Source organism: Bufo bufo, chromosome 2, assembly GCF_905171765.1.
Source record: "Bufo bufo chromosome 2, aBufBuf1.1, whole genome shotgun sequence".
NCBI classification, from domain to species: Eukaryota; Metazoa; Chordata; class Amphibia; order Anura; family Bufonidae; genus Bufo; species Bufo bufo.
In genome coordinates this window covers 643,483,837-643,507,651 of record NC_053390.1, presented here as the reverse complement: position 1 = coordinate 643,507,651, position 23,815 = coordinate 643,483,837, and the positions used below count along the sequence as shown (strand labels likewise).

The window sequence follows — 23,815 nt, the reverse complement described above, 5'->3', positions numbered from 1 at the left end:
AGCACAGCCCTGAGTGCTGGGGAGAGCACTGAGAGGAGGAGCACAGCCCTGAGTGCTGGGGAGAGCACTGGGAGGAGGAGCACAGCCCTGAGTGCTGGGGAGAGCACTGGGAGGAGGAGCACAGCCCTGAGTGCTGGGGAGAGCACTGGGAGGAGGAGCACAGCCCTGAGAGCCCAAAATGGTACCAATCAAACAGTCATCTAATCCCGCGAAAAATGAGAGCCTGCCTAAGACAATCGCCCAAAAAAATAAATAAATCATGGCTCTTAGAAAATGCCAACACAAAAACAAGATTGTATTCTGTTCAAAAAGGCTTTCACTGTGTAAAACTTAACAAAAATATAAATGATATATTATGTATCGTGTTGAGGAAGGGTTGAGATGTATGCATATATACCCATGCATGCATGCAATCACGTGCGGCCATGTATGGTATATATGCATACATTTACTACCGCATCCTGGGATGATGTGCACAGATGTGCCCAGCATCTGTGCACGTTTGCCCATGGGTGCCCACAGGGACTCATGGTGGCCCCTGTGGGAAATATATGCCCCCTTAGCATATATACTGTGGCCCCTTGTTCTATATATATATATATATATATATATATATATATATATATATATATATATATATATATATATATATATATGTATTTCTATAATCCCCCTTTATAATATGTATAGGGCAGTGGCCCCTTGTATACATGTGTATACATATTAGGATATGTATACATGTATATAACTGGGCCCCTTATGCCCCCTGATGTGTGTGTATATATATTCTTATGTTTGTCCCCTATGTTGGTGTATACATGTGTATGGATGTGCCCCATGCATCCATACACATATATAGATATATATATTATATGATATTCCCCCCCCCCTCCATACATCTTAAACCAGATGCATCGGTGTGAATGTCCCCCAAGCATTCACACAGATGCAATCTGGTTGATTGTATCAGAATGACCAGACTAAGGTCCGGTCATCCTGATAACTTCATCAGATTCCACAGAATCTGAGCCCTTTGATATAATTGTCACCAGCGCCGCTGGAGACAATTATACATGATAGAAGAAGGGGAGAAGCCTCCTCTCCTTCTATTATGCGCATTCCGGCAGCGAAATTAACATCTCGCTGGCCGGAATGCTGAATGCCACAGGCAGGAGATCAAAGGCTTCCCCCGCCTGTTGGCATGTAAGCGCGGCCCCGATGCGCTCGTTCAGGAGACGCACGGGCCGGCGCAGTGACATCATCTCACTGCGCCGGCCCACGTGTCTCCAATAGTGGTGTGCGCGCGTGCACCACCCTGTGGGCGGTGCGGCAGTGCGGGCCGTGGGATATAAATATCCCACGGACCCAGCACTGGGGTAGAAGAGCCGTGCCGCCCCCCCGCCGCTGAACGAGCACCCCTAGACGAACGAGCGACCCCTGGACAACGAGCTGTATACCCTAAGTATCTATATACCCCCCTGCATCATCTCTATATACCCCCCTACTATATACCCCACTGCTCTCCCCTACTATATACCCCACTACTCTCACCTACTATATACCCCACTACTATATATATATACCCCACTACTATATATATACCCCACTACTCTCACCTACTATATACCCCACTACTATATATATACCCCACTACTATATATATATCCCACTACTATATATATACCCCACTACTCTCACCAACTATATACCCCACTACTCTCACCTACTATATACCCCACTACTCTCACCTACTATATACCCCACTACTCTCACTATATACCCCACTACTCTCACTATATACCCCCCTACTATATACCCCACTCACCCCTGGTAAACCCTACCCTATATACCCCTGGTAAACCCTACCCTATATACCCCTGGTAAACCCTACCCTATATACCCCTGGTAACCCTACCCTATATACCCCTGGTAACCCTACCCCTTATTACCCCTGGTAACCCTACCCCTTATTACCCCTGATAATCCTACACCCCTGGTAACCCTTTCCCTGATCCCTGATTTACCCTAATCACCTCCCGCGGTATATTTATGCTTTGTGGTTGGCTTACACCCTTGTAAGACCACCGTCAACCTTCGTCTACCCCATAGGGATAGTTAATAGTACTAGGTGGGTGGGCTGTTAATATTGAATGTGTGTATCATATAGTTAGTTTAAGGGTGGAATTGGGAACGTGTAGTGTAGTTGAGTGCTGTATAATTAATGCTGTATTGTTAGTGTATTGCGTAGTGTATTGTTAATAAATACTGTTATATTTGTATCTGTGTAACGTGTAATTATTGGTGATAGTTAGTAAGGCGCATGCAGCTAGTGTAGCAATCAGTGTAAGGCATAGTGAAGGTATTGTTATTATTATATAAAGGCATAAATAGGCGGAGTTATCACTAGACGGCTCCTCCCATTTATGAATATTAATTATCAATATTTGCATAAATATTGGTGATTAATATTCCCCCTTTACATATCGCCGTGTCCGTAACAATCTGCTCTATAAAAATATCACATTATATGCCCCCTCAGGAGAATGCTGTAAAAAATAAAAAAATATGCCAAAACAACCGTTTTTTTTCACCTTGCCTCACAAAAAGTGTAATACCAGGCGATCAAAGTCTTATGTACCCCAAAATGGTACCAATGGAAACATCACCTCATCCAGCAAAAAATTTGCCCCCACATAAGACAATCACTTAAAAAATAAAAACCAATGGCACCCGTGAACCAATCCATCAAAATCTGAGCTGCAAAAGCCATATGGCTCTCCTTCCCTTCTGAGTCCTGCCATGAGCCCCCACAGCAGTTTACCACCACATATGGGGTGTTGCCATATTCAGGAGAAAATGGGTAACGTATTATGGTGTGCTTTTTCTCCTGTTACCCCTTGTGAAAATGAATAATTTGGGTCTAAAGCAACATTTTCTTGTAAGAAATTAAACTTTTCATTTTTAAAGCCAAGTGTTTCCAAATTCTGTAAAACGCTTAGGGGGGTCAAAGTGCCCAGTACCCCCCTTAATATATTCTTTAAGGGGTGTCGTTTCCAAAATGTTGCTTTTTGAGGGTTTCCACTGTAGGGGTACGTTAAGGTCTCTTCAAATACAAAATGGTGCCTAAAAACCATTCTAGCAAAATCTGCCTCCAAAATCCATATGGCGCTCCTGACCACTGCTACGTGCCCATAGGGCAGTTTACCGCCACATATGGGGTATTTCTGTGAACTGCAGAATCAGAGTAATATATATTGAGGTTTATTTTGCTATTAACCCTTGCTGTGTTGCAAGAAAAAATTTATTAACCTAAAAAATCTACCAAAAAAGTGAAATTTTGAAATTTCACCTCCATTTTCCTTTAATTCTTGTGGAACACCTGAAGGGTTAACAAAGTTTGTAACATCAGTTTTAAATCATTTGAGGGGTGTAGTCTAAAATGGGGTCATTTATGGGTGGTTTCCATTACGTAAGCCCCTCAAAATCACTTTATAACTGAATTGGTGCTTTAAAAAATAGTTTCGAAAATTTTGTTGAAAATTTGAAAAACTGCTTCTAAAAGCCTTCTAACGTCCTAAAAAAAATAAAATGACATTTACAAAATGATGCCAACATAAAGCAGACATATGGTGAATGTTGATTAATGACTATTTTATAAGGAAATCTGTCTTAAAAGTAGATCAATTCAAATTTAGAAATTTTCCAAATTTTTGGTAAATTTGGGATTATTTTATAAATAAAGGTTGAATATATTGACTCAAATTTATGATTATGAAAGTTATTACCACATAAAGTGACACATGTCAGATTTGCAAAAATCGTCCTGGGAATTAAGGTTAAAAGTGGCTTGGTACTGAAGGGGTTAAGCTAAGTGCAGCGATCAGGTACTACACTGGACAGTGTATTCATGAGGCTAGTCCTCTTCCTACATCTCATCTCTATTTTGCTTTGCTTTTTTTTATTTTTATTTTATTTTAATTCTGCTCCATTATGGCAAAACTGTGATTCCTGACTAAAGTTTAGCTACAGTGCCTATTGTGAGATACACTCCTTGTATCAGCATTGGGTAAGCTCAAGGGTTTACCCAAGTTTCTATATGTAAATAATAATATCTTTTTTAGCCCTGCCTGTGTGATCATTCATCCCTGTACAGATTCATTGTTTGCCGGTATCAGATCCCTATTTACTGAAAATGATGTGCTGCTGGTAAATGATTTTATGTGCCACGTTAAAGATGCATTTACTAGATTCACTTATGGATCCCCAATAATTGCTTCTATCCTCCTCCCGCCATAAGACTTTTTTAGATGCGTTGATTGGTTGGTTGTTTTGTCATTTTCATCCGTTAATCCTCTTGTCTGTTTCTTAGGCTTTGGCGTCGATCAGTTACGAGACGATAATCTTGAAACCTACTGGCAATCTGATGGCTCTCAACCTCACTTAGTGAACATTCAATTTCGGTATGTATCCTGTTTCATTTATTCTTTTTATGATGTTTGAACAATAACACAAAATACACATTTACTCCAAAATTGATATGTACAGCATCTAAAAATGCCCCCCATTCGATGTGCTTAAAGCAATTTACAGTAAGTAAATCGTCCTTTGCTGGCTTGATAGATTGACCACTCGCCCTCATACTGTGAAGGAGATATCCTTCACTGAGCGAGCAGTCAGGCAGGAACACTTCTTCCCAACAATCGGCCACTCCATCAGCCCGTCTAAACACCACTTAACTCACCAGCAATATTCTAGCATTGTAATTGTTTTAATTTATTATTTTTTTTCTAATTGTTTGTTTTCCACCTAGATCAGTTGTATTCATACACTTTTAACTCATTCATTATGGGCACACCATTCTGACTTACTAGTGTAGAGTATGCTCTGCTATGTAGATGGGAAGTCAGTCTCCCCAGTGTGGCTGACTTGCTGTGAACTACAGGGTTACATCATTATCCTTGTCGGCTTTCAGACACCTCCCCCCCCCCCCCCCCTCCTATATCTACCTTCCTTTTTCCTTTGTATGTACCCCATGCATGAGTGCTGTTTGAGTTATTATTTCTACCCTATGTAAGGGACTAGGGGTTCAGTTATATTACACGTGAGTCCACACAATGATTAACGGCAGAATTGTAAAGCTTCCCCAACTCGCACTACTTTTTCTGTTATTTGTGTGTACATAGTCCAGTGTATTGTGTGAGAGCTGCACCTGATGCCTGCATGTTACAGCTGACAGGGAGAAACCTATCACAAGCAGGATGTAGGGCAGAGCAGTGTGAAGCTGTATCTCTTAGAGAAAATAGTGGACTCCCAGCACATCGCACTCACAGATAGCAGAGAGGCAGTTTAGGTAACATAGTAACATAGTACATAAGGCCGAAAAAAGACATTTGTCCATCCAGTTCGGCCTGTCATCCTGCAAGTTGATCCAGAGGAAAGCAAAAAAAACCTGTGAGGTAGAAGCCAATTTTCATCACTTTAGGGGAATAAAAAATTCCTTCCCGACTCCAATCAGGCAATCACCTTTATTGTAGTCCTTTATTGTAGTCACCATCACCACCTCCTCAGGCAGAGAGTTCCTTTATTGTAGTCACCATCACCACCTCCTCAGGCAGAGAGTTCCATAGTCTCACTGCTCTTACCGTAAAGAATCCTCTTCTATTTTTGTGTACAAACCTTCTTTCCTCCAGACGCAGAGGATGTCCCCTCGTCACAGTCACAGTCCTGGGGATAAATAGATGATGGGAGAGATCTATGTACTGACCCCTGATATATTTATACATAGTAATTAGATCTCCCCTCAGTCGTCTTTTTTCTAACGTGAATAACCCTAATTTTGATAATCTTTCAGGGTACTGTAGTTGCCCCATTCCAGTTATTACTTTAGTTGCCCTCCTCTGGACCCTCTCCAGCTCTGCTATGTCTGCCTTGTTCACTGGAGCCCAGAACTGTACACAGTACTCCATGTGTGTTCTGACTAATGATTTGTAAAGTAGTAGGAATATGTTCTCATCACGGGCATCTATGCCCCTTTTGATGCAACCCATTATCCTATTGGCCTTGGCAGCAGCTGCCTGACACTGGTTTTTGCAGCTTAGTTTGCTGTTTATTAAAATTCCTAGATCCTTTTCCATGTCAGTGTTACCAAGTGTTTTACCATTTAATATGTACGGGTGACTTGCATTATTCCTTCCCAAGGTCATGTGAGTTTTAGAACTGTACAAGTAGGAGAGGAGAGTGGAATACCCCTTATCTAACCAAAGGACAATAGTTCCATGCCACTGCTGTCTATCACCTGCTGTTAGGAGGTGCCAGTCAGGTGCTGTGTGATTTGTGTCTACACCCTTCACCTCTGCAAATCTAGGCTGCATCACAAACCACATCAGAGGGGAAGGGGCCAAGGTGGAGGACAGCCCATGCTTAGTACATCAACTAAAACACAGGACATACCCAAGAACATTATTCTATGATGCACCATAAATACAAAACAAAAAATTGACAGAGTGCTGCTTTAAAAGCTGTCTCCACTAAATGTGGAAGTAACAAATGGTTTTGGTTATTCCTCTTCAAATCTCGAGAGGTGTACAAGTTTGGTTGTTCCTTTGGAGTAGTTCTGTAAGATGATATTTGATTATAAGACTAGCACTGTGTCAACCTGTTCTTTCATAACGCAAATCCGTAAACATTTTACTGTAATATAAATGTGGTTTTTAGGACTACTGATCAGCCAAACAGAGATAAGATAAGTTACCATGAAGAATAAATAATGAAGTCACATCGTCATGTTATACTCCAGACCTTGAATAAGTGAAATGCCGTTTCAAAAGACCACCATGTAAATTGCACACAGATCCTGTCTCCTAAGGAGAGTTTTTCTAAGATTATGATCATAAAAACACATTACTCTATCTCAATGGCCCTTGGTGCCCTTAAATAGCGTTTTGCCAGCATAAAAATATGGTTTTATCATTACCTTTAATTAAAGCCCCCTGTCTAAAGATTGGTTATTCTGTAAGTGGGATCCAGCAGTTTCGTAATATATGGTAATTGCTAGCTCTAATTGGCAGTTGACCCATAGAATGTCCTTATTAAATCCGCAAAATCGCCCCAAGCTTGAATTGAGTATTTTGCTTCCATGGTTTCCTAATTACCACACTTCCGAAACATCCTGCTCAGCATTGTTTAGTAGGACTTGTTTATATGTGCAAGTATGTTCCAAGACTTTACAGTTTATTTAGAGCATAAAAGTACACATTGCCCACAGTTTTACAACGCTACAAAAAACATTCTGATGAGCTGTCATTGTGGTCGCTTTACTATGTACTTTATTTTTCTGGCTTTACAGACGCAAGACTACCGTGAAGGCTTTATGTATTTATGCTGATTATAAGTCGGATGAGAGTTACACACCAAGTAAAATCTCGGTCAGAGTAGGTAACAACTTCCACAACCTACAAGAGATTCGGGTAGGTGTTTTTTTTCTTTTTTTTTTTTCTTTTTTAGTATTTAACTGAGTAGGTTATGAGTTGTTAAGTTTATAAACTTTAACTATTTCCAAGTTGACCTCACGGGGGTTGAATGCTGTCTTGATTGTGTAACTGCTTACAGTGTAGGTTGGTTCCCAAGAACTATTTTTTCCAAAATTAAAGGGATACTCCACAAAGAAATTGTCAGAATTCTGTCTCCTAGCCCACAGCAAGTTAATTACTCACAGTTATAAAAGTTAAGGGAATGTGCCATCAGAAAATGACCTATTGTTTTAAATAGTATTTTTATGTTTAACATATTTTTAAAGAATTTTTGATAATTTTTAATTATTCATGTCCATATCTATATTTAAACAAAAAACATAAAATCCTGCAGTTTTCGCATTGGTTGCTAAGCCTGATAATTGGCGCCACTTCTTGGTTTGTACTGATCGCTTTATTGCAGTTAACTCATTCTAATACTGCCTGTAACATTATCACCTCTGTGTATAGATAAGACAGGATCCACCATTCACAATAGATAATAGCTTATCTATTCCTTCCTTGTACAATGACCTCTGCACAGGGCACAGAGCATGCCTAGAAAATTCTCCCATAGAAGTCAATGAGGTCCCCTCCTGTCCATTGTGTCTATCGACCATGGTGCTGCCGTAAAGCAATTTTTTTTTTAATTCTGTGTAAATGACAAGGCAAGATGGCTGCTCCTATAATAATGTTCAGGAACTAAAATAAAATAAATCTGCCATCAGAAAATAAGAACAGGTTAGAAAAAAAGGATGTGTCGCTATCTGATTTTAATTTTTGGTGACACATTTCCTTTTAAAGGCTATCTACACATTTTGCTAAAAATAATTCTTTTTAATTGGTCTTTATTAAAAAATATGGCATCCTTTTTTCTGTACAGAGCTGACATGCTGTAGTAGCACCCTTTGGATTTTCTGTCTTTTCCGTCAGACTAGGAGCAGACGGACTCCTTATCTCTGCTCTTTGACCTTCTAAACACTCATTATAGCTCAGTTCATATCTTACTGATAAGAATGTGGCTTAAATAAGTGTTTATGACCTCTCAGTAGTTTAGAGATGAGGTTTATTAGGTGACCTGCACAAAGTGTGTACCAGTCACACAGTTAGGGAAACAGTTAACCCTTTCTGACAGAACAGCTCAATATTTTTAATAAAGGCCAATGAAAAAAAATATTTTTAGCCAAAAATGAGTAACTTGCAACCATTAAAAAATGCCTCTGAAGGTGTACAGGATAGGCCATCAATAGTCCTAGAGAGCCCCTTTAATCCTTATAGTGATGCATTGCATATGCACTTTTACATCAAGTAGCTGAATAAGTATTGCCATTACAACTACAAGATATGAATACCAGAAAGAATCGCCTATCTATAAGTAGTCAGTTTCACATTAGATGATTTTGAATTGGTCTACAGTGGTCATACAAATGGCGATGTGTAAAGAAAATTCTCACTGACCATAGTGGCTGATTGCTAAACTAAACAGGTTTGCATATTAATGCTTTTATTACATTAAATGTGTCAAATGGGGAAAAATATTGAAAAGAAAGAAAAATAGTTTATTCACCTGCACTTTTTTAAAGGGGTTATGCAATGGATTAAAAGGGTTTAAGAAAATGAAAATACTTAAATATTTCTTTATTATACATATATTCTCAAATACCTTTCATTAGTTTTAATGGCTCGTTTTGTCTCGGGAGCAATCATCAGGGGAAATAAAATGGCCGCCGTCCTATTAGTACACACACAACCTGTCCTGATCACACAGTAGGACAAGTTACTTCACAACACTGAGCTCAAGAGCTGCCTCATCCTCCTCTCATGTATAATCATCTCTATTCCCACAGAGATTCACCTGAATTCAGGATCATGATTCCTGACAAGCAGAGCAAAGAGGAGGATGAGGCAGTACTATGGCTCATTGTGGTGAAGTAACTTGTCCTCCTGTGTGATTAGGAAAGGATTTGTGTGTACTGATTATTGCTCCCTAGACAAAACAAGCCATTATAACTAATGAAAGGTATATGTAAATATATTTATTATAAAATAATTAAGTATTTACATTTTTTTTAATTCCTGGAGAACCCCTTTAACATTGGTGACCTATCCTCAGTGTAATTATACTAAACCATCTCCACGAGTGAGAAAATGCACAGTTAATTTTGAAGAGGAAATGGTGCTGATCAGCGGGAGTGCCAGGAGGTTAACCCCGGCCGATCTGATATCGATGACCTATCCTAAGCATAGGTCATCAGTATTAACCCACTACACAACCCCCTAAAGGGGTCGTGCCAAGTTTTCAAGTTATCTCCTCTCCACAGGGTAAGAGATAACTAACTGATCATGCACCCTGCCGCCCCTTTCATTCTTTGAGGCTGCAGGAAATAGCCAAGCACTGTACGCCGGCAGTCCCATAGAGAATGAATGGAGCAGAGGGAATGTGCGGCCTTTCCATCAGAGCGGGAATGGGACCCACATTCTCAAGATCGATGGGGTCCCAGTGTTTGAACACCAATTGATCAGTTACTTATAACTTGAAAACTTGGCACAACTCCTTCAAAATCTGTAAACCTCTAGGGTTTGCTAGCAATATTTCTTTCAATCACTTGATATTTGCAACTGTTTTTTATTTATTTTTTGTATTTTATTTTTTGAAATGCAACACAATCTGCTGTAACATTAGAGCCATCAAGCTTTGCATAAGTCAGCGGTACAAGCAATCTTTAGCTTCTCTCTTCAGCTTGAGGTCACGAACTATTGCCCTTACATTTTCCTGTAAAATGTTTTGATACACCCGCCTTCATTATTCCCTCAGTGACCACAAGGTATCCAGGCCCTGAGGCAGCAAAGCGGCCCCAAACCATGATACTTCCTCCACCATTCCACAGTTGGGATGAGGTTTTGGTTTTGCTATGCAGTGTTGTCTTTTCCTTCATTGTAGATTTGTTCTATAAAGTTCACATTTGTCTCATCTGTCCAAACAATACCGTATTTTTCAGGCTATTAGACTCACTTTTTCCTCATCGATCTGATGCAGCTTTAGAAGCAGGAGACTCTAAGCTCTGTGACTGACCGGTCCGGGTAGTGCAGTTGTGAGGACACAGCATGTACTGAGCCCTTTGTACATTGCTATCTGCTCATTGAATTGGCCTATCTTACATATTTCTGTAAAGTGTGACTCTTCAGTGTGCAAATAAGACACCCATTCGTACACACAGCAGAGTAAATGTGTGCAGTCTCTGTCCTGCCAGGACCTTTGTAGGCCCCTCGCCCCCACCCTTCATGCTGTGCTCAGGACAGATCCATACCAGTAACCCCAACTACTAGTGCCTGGGTAAGCTCAGACACCAAGGCTGTCCCAAATAGTGCTCTGTGGCTGGCATAGTCAGGGGCCACTGTGATAAGGCACTGTGGTTGGCATAGTCAGGGAGAATTAGTTGTGGATAGGTGATTATTTTCAAGTTGTCCCCTATCCACAACGGATTGGTGGGGATAAGGTAGAGTAATAAAAGAAGCATAATTTACCGATTGGATGCAATGTCACCGCTCCCGTTTTTCCCGCTGGGTTTTGTTTTACTCGACTGCAGTGGTGATGTCACATCGATAAGTCTTGACCGCTGCAGCCAATCACTAACTTGAGTGGTGTGCTTGTTTAACATGCTTTTATATGTCATAGTTAGTACTGGATATAAAAGTATACAACATGTTTTTAATCCAAACTACCGTTATTTTTATTGGCTGTATTTAAACTCTGCTTTTGTGTATTTTTTTGCACTTTTTTTTTGTTTTCATTTTTGTTCCATCTTACTCCAACTTCGTTTCAGTCTCCCCATTTCTTCCTAAATTGGATCATAATGCTTGTCTCTGTGTACTTTGTAGGAAGGTGTTAAGTTCAAATATCAAGTGTAATAGTGTTTTTACTGCTCCACTAAGATGACCTCCAACTTGGAAAAAGTCAATATGTCTACAGCTATCTAAACATTGTCCCCTTAGCAGTCAGCCCTCGTCTTGAAGAAACACATTAACCTCTCATATACTGAGCTCTAAGAAGTACTTTATGTTAATGTAGCGGGGGACATCTTCCACGTAATTATGCACTGCTAAAACCAGTACAAACATGGAAAGCTTTGAGCACTAGAGATGGGCGAGAAGTGTTTCCATTTTGCCCTGAAAAGGTTTTTTTTTTTTTTTTCGCGGCACGAGGAAGGTAGTAGCCATTCGGTTTACTCATGTCTCACAGGGCTCAACCGAAATAGATTTTCTATGATATTTCTAGCCCACAGGGGATTTATTTTATATGCATTTTCCTTTTAAGATGTAGACTCTTCCTGAGTAGGCAGAATATAAAAATAAATGTTAAAATGGAAGCTGGGTACACACAGCTGTGTGCCCGTCTGTGTGAGTGATGTCTGGCCGGGGACTATTTGTAGTTATAGAGTCTGTGTGTATGTTTAGGTTACTGATAATAACTTTTCTACCTCCCCCTTTTTCCCTGAAAAGCCTGAAATCATTACACAATTATAGAATAAGCGTGCCAGGCACAATGTGCTACAGGTTGCTCCAGAAAGCAGGGAATTATTTCATGTCCCTGCCAGACTGCTCGAGATGCATTACTCAAGTCTGTGTAAACAGATCCATGCCTAGCTTCCAGTGCCCGGTGTAGCCAGAAGTTTGCTTCTGCCCTAAAGGATGTTTGTATTCTGGAAACTCTCAGAAGAAAGTTCTTAGCTTCCGTTATATACGTGAGACCCCCCTCTTGGGCACAGCGTACAGCTTTTACTAGACAGAAAGCACAAGAAGATGAATGTCAAGCCAGTAATGAATGTGTGTGTGTATAATATATTATGTTATTCCTTATAGAAGTTTATGAATGAATTGTCATCAGTCTGAAATAAAGGTGCTGCTGGGTGTTACTAGGGGGAGTTATTTGCGTGTTATTTGTATGTAAGGGAAGTATGGAGCAGGCTCACAAGCTGCTCCATGCCAGGATTGGAGATAGCTCCGATCCTGGTCATTTAACCCATTGGGTGTAGCCACAGTTGAAAGAGGGAGGGGCTCAAAATTGCTGGGTTTCGATCAGTTACTATGGTAGCCTTGGGGCTTTGTGAGGACTGCCTTAGTAATATGCCTGTTAATAGAATGCCTGTCAAAAATCCCATATACCGCAATAATATTCTATTTCAGACTATGGTACAAGCTATCGGAAGAAAACATATTTAGGTCCCCTTAGGGGATGAAAAATTCAAAATTCCAATCAAGAAAAGTTTTTAAAAATACGAAAAGACAAAAATATAAAAAATCCCCCCTGAACTCTGCTTCGTTAAAGTGGCACTAAGCAGAGTTAAGCTTAGTATTCTGATACAGTAATAGAGGCGAGCCGAAGTCAGTCTCGCAATATTTGCAGAAACTTCTGAAACGCCTCCTGCAGAGGACATACTTTTTACAGTAGGACGGATGCGATATTCTTAACAAAGTTTTTTTAAACGAATCGGGTACGAATACATCAATCCAAACCCGATTCGTTCAACCCAACTAAACATAATTGTTAATGCCGCATCCGAAAATGTCTGAACTGTTATAAAAACATTTATCATAAAGGGAAAAAATAGAAAATGGCTGATTTGCTGCTGTTTAGTTACCTCAACCATCCTGTCACCTATAAAAGATTTGGATAAAAAGTGATCAAAAAGTCAAAGTACCAATAAAATCTACAACTCATCCTGCAAAAAACAAGCCCTCATACAGCTCTGTAGATGGAAATCTAAAAAAGTTCTGGGTGTCAGAATATATTGTTGTAAAAAAAGGTTTTTAAGGTGTTTTTTTTTTTTTTTTTTTTACAGTAATAAAACATAAAAACTATATAGGTCCTCAATGTCATTTTCAGAGATCAGTGAAACAAAACCCAAAAAGACAATGGCAGAATTACCTTTATTCAATTTCACCCCACAAAGTTTTTTTTTTTTTTATGTTTTCCAAGACAACATTTGGTAAATTGTGCCAATATGGTACATCTCTGCAGTGACGTAGAGTTCAATCCTCTGTGACATCTGAGGCCTGTAATTGGCCGCAGCAGTCACGAGACCCAGCCACTTCCTGGTCTTGTGGGAACCAGAAGCGGCCAGGAACGGAGAAGCATTGGAACCAAGGACCGGTGAGTTGTTTTTTTTTGTTTTTGTTTTTTATGTTCAGGGCACAGGTCCATAACATAGGGGTTTTCTGTTCAAGGGCCGGACAACCCCCTCAAAAATTATATTTGTAATATTCCTCTTGTCCGTTCTTAATACTTAAAGTGTGATCGTCATTTAAAAAAAAAAAAAAAGGGGTTGACAAGTCATATTGAGTGTCCTCCTTCCTAGCTAAAGATGAACTGATAGGTTCATAGACTTTCTATCTTCAGCTGGTGAGGAGAGACAGAGCTTGGCTGAGTGTTTAGTGATCGGTGGGGTATCGGCACCCAGGCCTCCACCTATCAAAAATTTAGCATGTCGCTATGACAGGACAAAGTATTTTAAATGACCGTTATACTTTTAAGGGGAAAATAGTAAGCCTCCGACACTCGTGGGCTGTGTGTGGCTTCCACTAGATGTCAGACTTGTATTGGTTTGCAGGACACAAGTGAAGGCTTTTGTAGTGTTGTGGTATTTCTCTATAATGCATTTATGAAGGAGGTGAGTTTTCAGATACCGAGTATATGTGGTAATATTTCTGCTGACGCGTGATGTTAATTACATCCTTGCTGTGTACTCCCTGATTTATAGACAGTCATTTTATTATTTTTCTGCGTAAAAGTCCAGATATCAAAATATTTTACGTCATTGTATTATTACCGTATGCTTTTTTTTATTATATAGCACTCTAATCTGTGGTTTTCCAGAATTAAGCAATTCTGTAATGTTTTTCCTAAATTTCTCACATCTTTTAACGGTTTGTAACGTTTATGTTCAGTTTTGACATCTGTATTGTTAAAGAGGTTCTCCAGGTAAGCAAAAAATTTTTTGACTGTTTTACTGGATGTGCTTATACTTTGTAACATCAGTCCGTCCTAGTAGATTGAGCGGAGGCTTGCTGTAGATGCTGTTGGGTTTGTTTCTATACAACAGGTCCATGCTCCATTTATGGAGCACTTCACAAGATATCCCTGCTTCCATTCTCACCTCAAAAATTCTGCCATAATCTATATTCTGGCCATGTTCAATTGAGTACCTTATTTGCTCTCCATGCCAAGCATCTTTGAGCAGGCTGGCATCGTTATGCCACTCCTACTGTAATAGTGCCAGCTCGTGCTGCTGCTGTTTTTGCAGGTATCTAGGAAACGATAGATATAGAACGATATAGAGGAAATGGGGAAGAGGTGACATCTGGGAAGGGAGTATTTGCTCAATGAGTATATAGGAGATTAGTATGTTTGTATGATGGATACATTTTGAGGTAGGGGCTGTCTCATCATAAACAATCGGGGCATATCGCTAGGATATGCAACCATTGTCTTATAGGTGTGGGTCCCACCTCTGGGATCCGCACCTATATCGAGAACGGAGCTCCACAAGGTGGTGGCTGGAGGACTCCGGTCCAGCTACCACCAAGCCAACTTGGGAGCGTACCGCGCATGCGAGGTCCCCGCTCCCATTAATTTCTATGTGGCCGATGGAAATAGCCGAGCCAGCGCTCTGCTATTTTCACCGGCCCCATAGAAAATGAATGGAGAGCGGCTGCGTATGCGCAGTGCGCCCTCCTTCACTTGCGGAGCTCCATTCTCGATATAGGTGCAGGTCCCAGCAGTGGGACCCGCAACTATAAGACAATGGGGGCATATCCTAGAGATATGCCCCCATTGTCCATGATGAGACAACCCCTTTTAAGTTCTTCCAGGGCTTAAACAAATAAAGTAGGACTGGTCTATTAATCGAATTAAAGGGGTTATCTGACCATTTGGTCATTGACACCAGGGATCCCTGCCAATCAGCTGTTTGAGAAACTATGGAAACTTCTCAAACAGCTGATAGGCAGGGATCCTGCGTGTTGGACCCCCACCAATGATGGGATAGGTCTTGCGTTACAAATGGTCAGATAACCCCTTTAATTCAGTTAGTTCACCCTTTTTAAAGCCCCATAATGTTCTTTGAAAATTTTTATTTTCTTATTCAGAGCGCTGAATCAGCACAGGCTCTGTAGTGTGTTCAGGCCCTGTCACTCTTTCCGTTATACCTGGCATGGGAGACAGGGACTGAAGAGACTGGAATGTCTAGAACCTAGGTCCTTAATATCAGATCGGCGGGCGTGGGCGGGGGTGGTTTGGGGTTGTGCTATCAGCTGTTTGAAGAGAAAGCAGCACTTTCCTGTTCACCTGCTCTCCGTTGCAACCGCAGCGGCGAGCAGTGTGATTACAACTATGGGATCCCCATTCACTTCAGTGGGACGGCACCTGTCTGCTCAAGGGAATATAACAGACAGTAATTATAAAAAAATAAAAATAAACGAGGATGACAGGCAAATTTATAAGATTAGGCAGAGAGAGGCCAAACAAGTTATAAGAGCTTCTAAAGCACAGGCAGAAGAAAGTCGGTGAAAAAAGGCGATGAGACATTCTTCAGATACATAAATGAAAAAAGGAAACTAAAACAAGGAATTAACAAATTAAAAACAAAAGAAGGAAGGTATATGGAAGAAGATAAAGAACTAGCTGACTGCCTCAATGAATACTTCTGTTTAGGGTTGTTGCGGGTATCGAAATTTCGATACCCAATCGATACTTTTGTCCCGGTATCGATACGATACCGGGATTTCCGTTTTTTCGATACTGGGCTGCGCTTCTGCGCAGTCTAGTATCTCTGAACATGAGCGCGCTGCTATCGGCGCGCTCATGTTCTCTCTCAGCAGCACGGGGAGAAGGAAGCTGTCCTCCCTCCCCCTGTGCTGCTGCCGCTGCCACCAATGAGAAGAGAGGGGCGGAGGAGGGGCGGCAATGAGAAGAGAGGGGCGGAGGAGGGGCGGCAATGAGAAGAGAGGGGGTGGAGGAGGGGCGGCAATGAGAAGAGAGGGGCGGGCGCACTGCGCCACCAATGATAGGATTACTATCGGAGCGATGGGAGGAGACATCAGCTTCACTAGTGGGCGTTCCTTTTCCCTGCGCTGCGATTGGACAGCGCTACAGCCAGGGAGAAGGAACGCCCACTAGTGAAGCTGATGTCTCCTCCCATCGCTCCGATAGTAATCAGCAGCATGTGGAGCAGGAGAGGAGACAGTAATGGAGCACTGCGGGCGAACGGAGCGGCGCCCAGGACTAAATGGTGAGTGCTGAGACATCGCTGGGCGCCGCTCTGTGTGGCCTAATAGTGAAAGTCTGGACTCATATACAGTAGTCAGTCTAACACATACAGGAGGCGGGTGCCGGCAGCAGAATCGCATTGCCGGCACCCTGCCCCTGACAGGGAGCTGCGATCAGCGGCAGTTAACTGCCGCTGATCTGCTAGTACCCGCCTCCTGTATAAAGGGGTAAAATCATTGGTGGTGCAGTGTGCCCCCCCCCTCAATCCCCCCATCCCATTAAAATCATTGGTGGCACAGTGCGCCGGCCCCTCTCAACCCTCCAGTATTAAAATCATTGGTGGCAGTGGCCACAGGGACCTCTCCACTCCCCCTCATTGGTGGTGCAGTGGCAGCTTCTGATCGGAGCCCCAGCTGTGTAAGCCTGGGGCTCCGATCGGTTACCATGGCAGCCAGGACGCTACAGAAGCCCTGGTTGCCATGGTAACATCCCTGATGCTGTGTGCACAAAGCACAGAGCAGCAGGGACAGTGTGGAGTCCTATTCACCCTGATAGAGATCTATCAGGGTGAATAGGAAAAGGGATGAAAGATCCCAGGTTCTAGCCCCTAAGGGGGGAAATAGTTATTAAATAAAAAGTGAAAAAAAAACAAAACACTAAAATATGAAGTATAAATCACCCCCCTTTTCCCAATTTCACATATAAAATATATAAATAAACATATTACATCGCCACGTCAGAAAAGTCCAAACTATTAAAATATAAAAAAAAAATCTAGGTGGTGAATGCCGGAACAGAAAAAATAAAATAAAAACTGCGCGATTCGCCATTTTTAAAAATGAGGAATGCACGTGGCTTTTTTTGTTTATTTTTTTCGCGTGGTATCGAATGGTATCGAGTATCGCAATACTTTTTCATGGTATCGAAACCGAATCAAAAATTTGGTATCGCAACAACTCTACTTCTGTTCAGTTTTTATGAAGGAAAAGGACCTCAGTTAGGGAGGAAGACTAATGAATCTTTTGATGCATGTGTCTTTACAGAGGAAGAGGTTCTAAGTCAGCTGTCTAAAATTAATACAAATAAGTCACAGGGGCCTGATGGGATACACCCAAAGCTATTAAGAGCTTAGCGGTGAACTAGCAAAACCATTAACAGATTTATTTCACCAATCACTGGTAACAGGAGTCGTCCCAGAAGATTGGAAATTAGCAAATGTTGTGCCCATTCACAAGAAAGGTAGTAGGGAGGAATCGGGCAACTATAGGCCAGTAAGCCTGACATCAATAGTGGGGAAATTAATGGAAACCATACTTAAGGAGAGGATTGTGGAACATCTAAAATCCCATGGATTGAAAGATGAAAATCAGCATGGGTTTACTTCAGGGAGATCATGTCAAACTAATCTTATTTTTTGATTGGGTGACTAAAATAATAGATGGCGGAGGTGCAGTAGACATCGCTTATCTAGACTTTAGTAAGGCTTTTGATACTGTCCTACATAAAAGGTTTATCAATAAATTGCAGTCTTTGGGCTTGGACTCACATATTGTTGAATGGATTAGGCAGTGGCTGAGGGACAGACAACAGAGGGTTGTAGTCAATGGAGTATATTCAGACCATGGTCTTGTTACCAGTGGGGTACCTCAGGGATCTGTTCTGGGACCCATATTGTTTAATATCTTTATCAGCGAAATTGCAGAAGGCCTCGATGGTAAGTTGTGTCTTTTTGCTGATAACACAAAGATTTGTAACAGGGTTGATGTTCCTGGAGGGATACACCAAATGGAAAAGGATTTAGGAAAACTAGAGGAATGGTCAAAAATCTGGCAACTAAAACGTAATGTTGATAAGTGCAAGATAATGCACCTGGGGCGTAAAAACCCAAGAGCAGAATATAAAATCAGTGATACAGTCCTAACCTCAGTATCTGAGGAAAGGGATTTAGGGGTCATTATTTCAGAAGACTTAAAGGTATGCAGACAATGTCATAGAGCAGCAGGAAATGCTAGCAGAATGCTTGGGTGTATAGGGAGAGGCATTACCAGTAGAAAGAGGGAGGTGCTCATGCCGCTCTACAGAGCACTAGTGAGACCTCATTCTGAGTATTGTGCTCAGTACTGGAGACCATATCTCCAGAAGGATATTGATACTTTGGGGAGAGTTCAGAGAAGAGCTACTAAACTAGTACATGGATTGCAGGATAAAACTTACCAGGAAAGATTAAAGGACCTTAACATGTATAGCTTGGAAGAAAGACGAGACAGAGGGGATATGATAGAAACTTTTAAATGCATAAAGGGAATCAACATGGTAAAAGAGGAGAGAATATTTAAAAGAAGAAAAACTGCTACAAGAGGACATAGTTTTAAATTAGAGGGGCAAAGGTTAAAAAGTAATATCAGGAAGTATTACTTTACTGAGAGAGTAGTGGATGCATGGAATAGCCTACCTGCAGAAGTGGTAGCTGCAAATACAGTGAGGGAGTTTAAGCATGGGATAGGCATAAGGCCATCCTTCATATAAGATAGGGCCAGGGGCTATTCATAGTATTCAGATGGGCCAAATGGTTCGTATCTGCCGACACATTCTATGTTTCTATATGCCAGAGCCATCCCATAGAAGTGAGTGGGGTACTTTCACACTAGCGTTATTCTTTTCCGGCATTGAGTTCCGTTCTAGGGGCTCAATACCGGAAAAGAACTAATCAGTTTTATCCTAATACATTCTCAATGGAGAGCAATCTGTTCAGGTGCATCAGGATGTCTTCAGTTCAGTCTTTTTGCCTTTTCAGGACGGAGATAATACTGCAGCATGCTGCGCTTTTATCTCTGTCCGGAATTGCCGGATCTGGCATTTTTCCCATTGAAATGCATTAATACCGGATCTGGCCCCGAGTGTTCCAGCAAAACGGATCCAGCATTGCGGTCTGCGCATGCTCAGACCGCAAAAAATGTGAAAAAAAAAATGCCAGATTTCAATGCATTTGTCATACGGATCAGGATCCTGATCCGTCTGACAAATACCATCAGTTTGCATACATTTTGACGGATCTGGTAGGCAGTTCCGGCAACAGAACTGCCTGCCGGAATCCTCTGCCGCAAGTGTGAAAGTACCCTAACACTGCTGGCGGCTGCAGTTGCGACGGCGAGCAGGTAAACAGTGAAGAGAAGGTAGCGTTGCGTTCTTTTCAAACAGCTGATTGGCAGGGGTTCTGGGAGTCGGCCCCCCGCTGATCTGTTATTGATGACTTATCCTGCGGATACTTTTTTTTTTTGTCCCACTTTGGGACTTGAACTTTTGGGGGTCTAATCCCTTTACAATGCATTCCAATACTTCTGTATTGGAATGCATTGGCTGTATGAGTAATACAGTAAGTATTACTCATACAGCTTCCGGCCTGTGAGATCCAGGGGGCTGGATCTCATAGGCTCGTCACCGGAAGGCAGCGCGATGCCATCGGGTCCCCCCTACAGCTGCATGGGTACCCGATGGCGCCGCCCGCCGCCACAACCGCAGGTAAAAGCCGCAAACCGCAGGTCTGAATTGACCTGTGGTTTGCTGCGATCGCCGACACGGGGGAGGTCACGGGACCCCCCCGCGCATTTAGCCAAGGTGCCTGCTCAATGATTTGAGCAGGCACCTTGTTCCGATCACCGGGCGGCGGTGATCGTAAATACACATGACGTTCCGGTATGTTATGTGTCCTTAAGTACCAGAACAACATGCCGTACCGGTTGGTCATGTGTCCTGAAGAGGTTAAGGAGGACCTTTCACCGTTTTTTTATTTATTTATTTTTTTGTTAAACTAAGTACCTTTACAAACGGTACCTTTCAAAAATAAAAGGTAGTATCTGATTTAGCCAGTTCTACTTTACACCAGTTTCATAAATGACCCTATAAGTTTAACAAAAACAAAAAAAAAACATTAAAGGTCCTCTTAAATTTGATTATTTTTATGATCATGGGAGCAACCATCTTGCCTCACTTAGGGTACTTTCACACTAGCGTTTTTTTTTTTTTCGCCATAGAGTTCCGTCACAGGGGCTCTATACCGGAAAAGAAATGATCAGGCATATTATCCCCATGCATTCTGAATGGAGAGTAATCCGTTCAGGATCCATCAGGATATCTTCAGTTCAGTCATTTTGACTGATCAGGCAACAGATAAAACCGCAGCATGCTACGGTTTTATCTCCGGCGAAAAAAATTGAAGACTTGCCCCATAGGAATTTATTAGTGCCGGATCTGGCATTCAAAATACCGGAATGCCGGATTCGTCCGCATGCGCACACCATTAAAAATGTGAAAAAGATACAAGACTGATCCGTCTGTCCGCATGACAAGCGGAGAGACGGATCCGTTCTTGCAATGCATTTGTGAGACTGATCCGACGACTGAACTGCCCGCCGGATCACACTGCCGCAAGTGTGAAAGTAGCCTTAGCCGTGAAAAACAGCGATGAGACACGTAGACGTCAGAATCATCAGTCAGAAATGACTTCAGTCGGAGAGTGTTCTGGTCATACTCTGTAAGGTTAGCTTTGACCATCACCTATTCTTAATGCTGTGTTATTTCTTTTATGTATCTCCAGCTTTATATGACCGTTCTTTTCAGTGTTTTTTTTTCCTTGTAAATAATAGTCTCGGCTTCATGCATTTATTTATTTTTTATTTTTTCTATTTATGTCTGGAAGATAAAAGCCAAAAAAGAACACCATACTAGACCATGCTGTGTATTTAGTGGGAAAAATATACCATGGACTTTTAAAGGGGTTGCTAGTTGTGAAGAGATCCATGCTTATATGCTCCTTTCCGACTCCGCAGCTCCCAGGCTGTCCTCAATAGACTTTCAGTCGCTGTCTGTCATCTTGTGAACAGACAGGGTTACGTTTGACGTGTCCTCAAGCAGCTTGGCTGAAGCTGCACACGTGGTCATGATTTAGAACTAGCAGTTCGAAACGCATGGACCATCTTTGTGATCATATGCTCATGGTATGCATTTTTTGTTGTGGACTCTATTAAACATTGGATTTTAGATTGGGATGCTGTGTGCTGGATTTTTTTCCTCTCGACGGCACCCATGACCCCGTCTTTGCAGATGTTGACAGGCTGGGACTGAACTCTCAGTAAATGCAAGCTGGGCGCCATGGAGCTGGAGTGGAGCAGTGGGGAGCAAGTAAGTATAGAAACATAGAATGTGTCGGCAGATAACCATTTGGCCCATCTAGTCTGCCCAATATACTGAATACTATGGATAGCCCCTGGCCCTATCTTATATGAAGGATGGCCTTATGCCTATCCCATGCATGCTTAAACTCCTCCACTGTATTTGCAGCTACCACTTCTGCAGGAAGGCTATTCCATGCATCCACTACTCTCTCAGTAAAGTAATACTTCCTGATAAAATCCTGCATAGATCTCTTTACAGGTACCGATGGATGGGAGGGTGGATAAAAAAGCTTATTGTAGCTTATTGTTTTGTATTTCACCATTGATATTAACGTAATACCTAACCACAGTGTTTTGGGGCAAAAAAAACCCCAAACAATTCATGATAAAAGAAAACACTACAAACGTGGCGCTTTTCCTAAAAGGTTGTGTGAGTAAAACCACCCTATTAGAGGTGGTTTCTGCCTGTGATGATGATGAGATGTCTGTTGAGAAGTGATCTCTATGGATTAGGAAATGGCAGTCTATTGTGAAGCTCAGAACCAGAGTGAAAACTGCAAGATGTCAGCATTTCGTTATAACTACACTGCTCAAAAAAATAAAGGGAACACTTAAACAACACAATGTAACTCCAAGTCAATCACACTTCTGTGAAATCAAACTGTCCACTTAGGAAGCAACACTGAGTGAAAATTAATTTCACATGCTGTTGTGAAAATGGGATAGACAACAGGTGGAAATTATAGGCAATTAGCAAGACACCCCCAATAAAGGAGTGGTTCTGCAGGTGGTAATCACAGACCACTTCTCAGTTCCTATGCTTCCTGGCTGATGTTTTGGTCACTTTTGAATGCTGGCAGTGCTTTCACTCTAGTGGTAGCATGAGACGGAGTCTACAACCCACACAAGTGGCTCAGGTAGTGCAGCTTATCCAGGATGGCACATCAATGCGAGCTGTGGCAAGAAGGTTTGCGGTGTCTGTCAGCGTAGTGTCCAGAGCATGAAGGCGCTACCAGGAGACAGGCCAGTACATCAGAAGACGTGGAGGAGGCCGTAGGAGGGCAACAACCCAGCAGCAGGACCGCTACCCCCGCCTTTGTGCAAGGAGGAACAGGAGGAGCACTGCCAGAGCCCTGCAAAATGACCTCTAGCAGGCCACAAATGTGCATGTGTCTCTGTGCTCTTCACAGATGAAAGCAGGTTCACACTGAGCACATGTGACAGACGTGACAGAGTCTGGAGACGCCGTGGAGAACGTTCTGCTGCCTGCAACATCCTCCAGCATGACCGGTTTGGCATTGGGTCAGTAATGGTGTGGGGTGGCATTTCTTTGGAGGGCCGCACAGCCCTCCATGTGCTCGCCAGAGGTAGCCTGACTGCCTTTAGGTACCGAGATGAGATCCTCAGACCCCTTGTGAGACCATATGCTGGTGCGGTTGGCCCTGGGTTCCTCCTAATGCAAGACAATGCTAGACCTCATGTGGCTGAAGTGTGTCAGCAGTTTCTGCAAGACGAAGGCATTGATGCTATGGACTGGCCCGCCCGTTCCCCAGACCTGAATCCAATTGAGCACATCTGGGACATCATGTCTCGCTCTATCCACCAACGTCACGTTGCACCACAGACTGTCCAGGAGTTGGCAGATGCTTTAGTCCAGGTTTGGGAGGAGATCCCTCAGGAGGCCGTCCGCCACCTCATCAGGAGCATGCACATGCGTTGTAGGGAGGTCATACAGGCAAGTGGAGGCCACACACACACTACTGAGCCTCATTTTGACTTGTTTTAAGGACATTACATCAAAGTTGGATCAGCCTGTAGTGTGTTTTTCCACTTTAATTTTGAGTGTGACTCCAAATCCAGACCTCCCATGG

At 42.2% G+C, this 23,815-nt stretch overlaps 1 protein-coding gene across 4 annotated transcripts in view; it reads left to right on the top strand.

Annotated features, from left to right (window-relative positions):
• Nucleotides 1-23,815, top strand: part of ANAPC10 (anaphase promoting complex subunit 10) — a 99,790-nt gene that overhangs the window by 16,140 nt on the left and 59,835 nt on the right. For all 4 annotated transcript variants that reach the window (XM_040418514.1, XM_040418512.1, XM_040418513.1 and 1 more), the window contains exons 4-5: nt 4,370-4,460; nt 7,346-7,466. In XM_040418514.1, coding sequence (XP_040274448.1) covers nt 4,370-4,460; nt 7,346-7,466 — 212 coding nt within the window. The remainder of the gene's footprint in view (nt 1-4,369; nt 4,461-7,345; nt 7,467-23,815) is intronic.